At 33.8% G+C, this 3,205-nt stretch overlaps 1 protein-coding gene across 1 annotated transcript; it reads left to right on the forward strand.

Moving 5' to 3' along the window:
* Window positions 1-666: 666 nt before the first annotated feature.
* LOC115974984 (glucan endo-1,3-beta-glucosidase-like) lies at window positions 667-2,640 on the forward strand. Its single transcript, XM_031095590.1, has 2 exons — window positions 667-777; window positions 1,571-2,640. Exons 1-2 carry the CDS (start codon window positions 720-722, stop codon window positions 2,518-2,520), a joined length of 1,008 nt encoding a protein of 335 aa, XP_030951450.1. The 5' UTR covers window positions 667-719; the 3' UTR covers window positions 2,521-2,640.
* The last annotated feature ends 565 nt before the right edge of the window (window positions 2,641-3,205 follow it).

Raw genomic sequence — 3,205 nt, forward strand, 5'->3', positions numbered from 1 at the left:
CAATACACAAGAGGAGTTATATCATTAGGGATGGATTCAATCCACACCTGGAGCTCATTACCAAATTTAGCTTTTCTGGCAAGGTAGTGGGTAATAGTATTGCCTAATCTTTTTACATGAGAGAAAACACATAAACGAAATTCATTTGCTAATACAAGGGAATCCTGGATGATATGGCCAAATTCTGGGCTGCTAGAATTGCATAAAGATTAAAAGATAGTATATACGCGACTACGTGACTTTGAACAAATGGATTATGATTTATGATAACTGGGTCAGTCATTAATTTTCCATTCGTTGTAAGAGATACCAGCTGGTCAGTCTTCTCAATTGACCGTAATTGATCCGTCGAGCTAGCTAGACTTTGACTTAGAACCCAACAAACCTAAACCATTCGATTCAGGTCAGGGCCCTTAAATTAAATAGGAGAAGGAAGTTGCATCTTAAATTACCTAGACTTTTCAAGAAGTATACATAGGCACATGCAAAAAACAAATAAATGTGAACGTACGACTTTATCTTAGTGTAATACGTGTCTAGTTAAAGATCTTGAACATTGGTCAGTACGTACGTGTACATTGATTTCCATGGAGTACTACATGGTATAGGGCATTGTCTAGAAGTCTAGAACTTTAAATTCCCTATAAATTAATGAAGAGATATCTGTGTTTCAAGCATTAAGAGTTGGTTTTTCTTTTTCATTTAATTTCCTTTTCCCCATGGCTCCAATATTATTGCTCCTTACTGGTTTTTTGATATCTGGCCTGGAATTAACAGGTATATATATAGCTAGTCTCTCTCCCTGTATATTTACTTACTGCGTGCATATATATGCTATGGTCTAATCTTTTGATGTAAGCTCTGTCTTGGTTTTTAGCACAGTGAGCATCCAGAAAAGCTCTATATTCTTTGGTCTTTAGTCTTTACCAAGGAGTTTGGCCTTGAACTTTTGATCAGAGATTCAAGGCCCGTCTGCATGGGGCAGAGGCAGTCAAACCTTAGTTCTTCCTAAACTTTTTTCCATGTGGTGGTAGAACTAATACAGTTACAGAATTTTAAACCTTATTTTGTAAGAGTGGTTTCAAAATAAAATCTATAGTTTCATAAGTTTCGTACTGTTACAAAATAAACTTTATATATAATTTCATCAATTTTTCAGATCGAGTCCCACACTTTTAAAATCGCAGCAATTTACACCTCGTACTTTTCAAGTTTAATTTGAGGGTCTGATTTTAGGTTTTAATTAGGGGTTTAAATATATATTTTTTAAATTCTAGGGTTCGATTTTAAACTAATATAAGTATATTGCTTAATTTGTAATAGTCTTAAATTAACTTCCTAGTTTAATTTGTATATTATTTAAAACGTAGCAAAGCAAGCTATCGCATCTCTTTCACTTTAGATCAAAATGGTTACTATATATCATTCAAAACTTTGTTTGTCAAATTATTTCTCACCACATGATGATAGGAACACAAAGATTGAAAGAACCCATCAGTTCATCTCCCCAGCCTTTTCCAATGTTTACTTAAGCTAATTCTTATCAAAATTTATTACAACTTTGATGTAGGAGCACAATCTGTTGGCGTATGTTATGGACGAAATGGAAACAATCTACCATCTGATGGAGAAGTTGTCGATCTGTATAAAAGCAATGGCATTGGAAGGATGAGGATATATGAACCATATCAAACAACTCTCGACGCCCTTAGGGGATCAAACATAGAACTCATCATTGGCATGCTTAACAGCAATCTTCAAGCCCTCACTGATGCTACAGCTGCAACAAATTGGGTCCAAAACAACATAGCAAAATACTGGCCTGATGTCAAATTCAAATACATTGCTGTTGGGAATGAAGTACATCCTGATTATGCTGAAGCCCAGTTTGTTCTACCTGCCATGCAAAACATTCATAATGCAATTGTAGCTGCCAATTTACAAGACCAAATTAAGGTTTCAACAGCTATAGATACAACTTTGTTGGGCAATAATTCCCCTCCATCAGCAGGTTCATTTAGTGATAGTGCAAGTTCATATATAATCCCAATTATCAACTTCCTAGTCAGTAATGGGGCACCACTATTAGCCAATGTTTACCCTTACTTTGCCCATACTTATCAGCCTCAAGACATAAGCCTTCCATTTGCCTTATTTACTTCACCAGGGGTTGTGGTACCAGATGGTAGTCTTCAATACCAAAATCTCTTTGATGCATTGTTGGATGCACACTATTCTGCTCTTGAGAAAGTTGGTGCACCTAATCTACAAATTGTAGTATCAGAGAGTGGTTGGCCATCTGAAGGTGGTACTGCAGCTACTATAGACAATGCAGGCACTTACTACAACAATTTGATAAATCATGTGAAGGGTGGGACTCCAAAGAAGTCTGGACAAGCAATAGAAACTTATTTGTTTGCCATGTTTGATGAAAACCTCAAGGATGGATTAGAAACTGAGAAACATTTTGGTGTATTCTCTCCTAACAAACAACCCAAGTACCAAATCAGTTTCGGTTAGCTAGTGTGGTTAGACTTGCATATTTGTTTTAATTTTAAGTAAGTGTTCCATGAGCTATGTATCCCCTTTAAATGTTAAACTAAATCACTCTTCTAATAAATAAGCTCCCTACAATTATAATTCGCGTGTCGCTAGAAAAAATGGATGAAAAAAAATCATCAATTACTTCTATATTGTGACTGTTTTTCTTCTTCAACAAGTGAAATAGAAGAATTTGAACCCAAATTCTCCCAATATCATGAACTAAGTCTCTTCATGTTATACATTGGTAAAATAGACATATGGTGAAAACATGCAACCACTAACTTAGAACAAGTTCTCCCACTCATATGCATCTAAGTATCTTTAAAATTGAGTTAAGATTTGAGAATATAAAATCAAAAAATATATATATATATATATTTAAAAACTATATATAGCTTGATGTAGATTTTACAATATGTAATTCTCTGGGATAGAATTATACAAGGAGAAGAACTTGGTTTCCAACTTTAAGTTTAAATATAGAACTTAAATATAGGATGAAATTGGGAAAAAATAATTGATTTTTTATTTTTATGGATCAGTGGCGGTTTTAAGAATTTTTTTTTATGGTGGTCATTGAAAAACTTAAATTATAAAAAATCTAATAAAGAGATAACTTGAATGTATCAATGTCAAAAAAAAAAAAAAAAAAATACATGAA

This window comes from Quercus lobata, chromosome 1 (genome assembly GCF_001633185.2).
Source record: "Quercus lobata isolate SW786 chromosome 1, ValleyOak3.0 Primary Assembly, whole genome shotgun sequence".
Lineage (NCBI taxonomy): Eukaryota > Viridiplantae > Streptophyta > Magnoliopsida > Fagales > Fagaceae > Quercus > Quercus lobata.

Bases quoted from the DNA above. Each gene is read 5' to 3' on its own strand.
- LOC115974984 (XM_031095590.1), top strand. From the start codon at position 720: ATGGCTCCAATATTATTGCTCCTTACTGGTTTTTTGATATCTGGCCTG. The intron at 778-1,570 runs GTATATATATAG...ACTTTGATGTAG, and splicing joins ATCTGGCCTGGAATTAACAG to GAGCACAATCTGTTGGCGTA.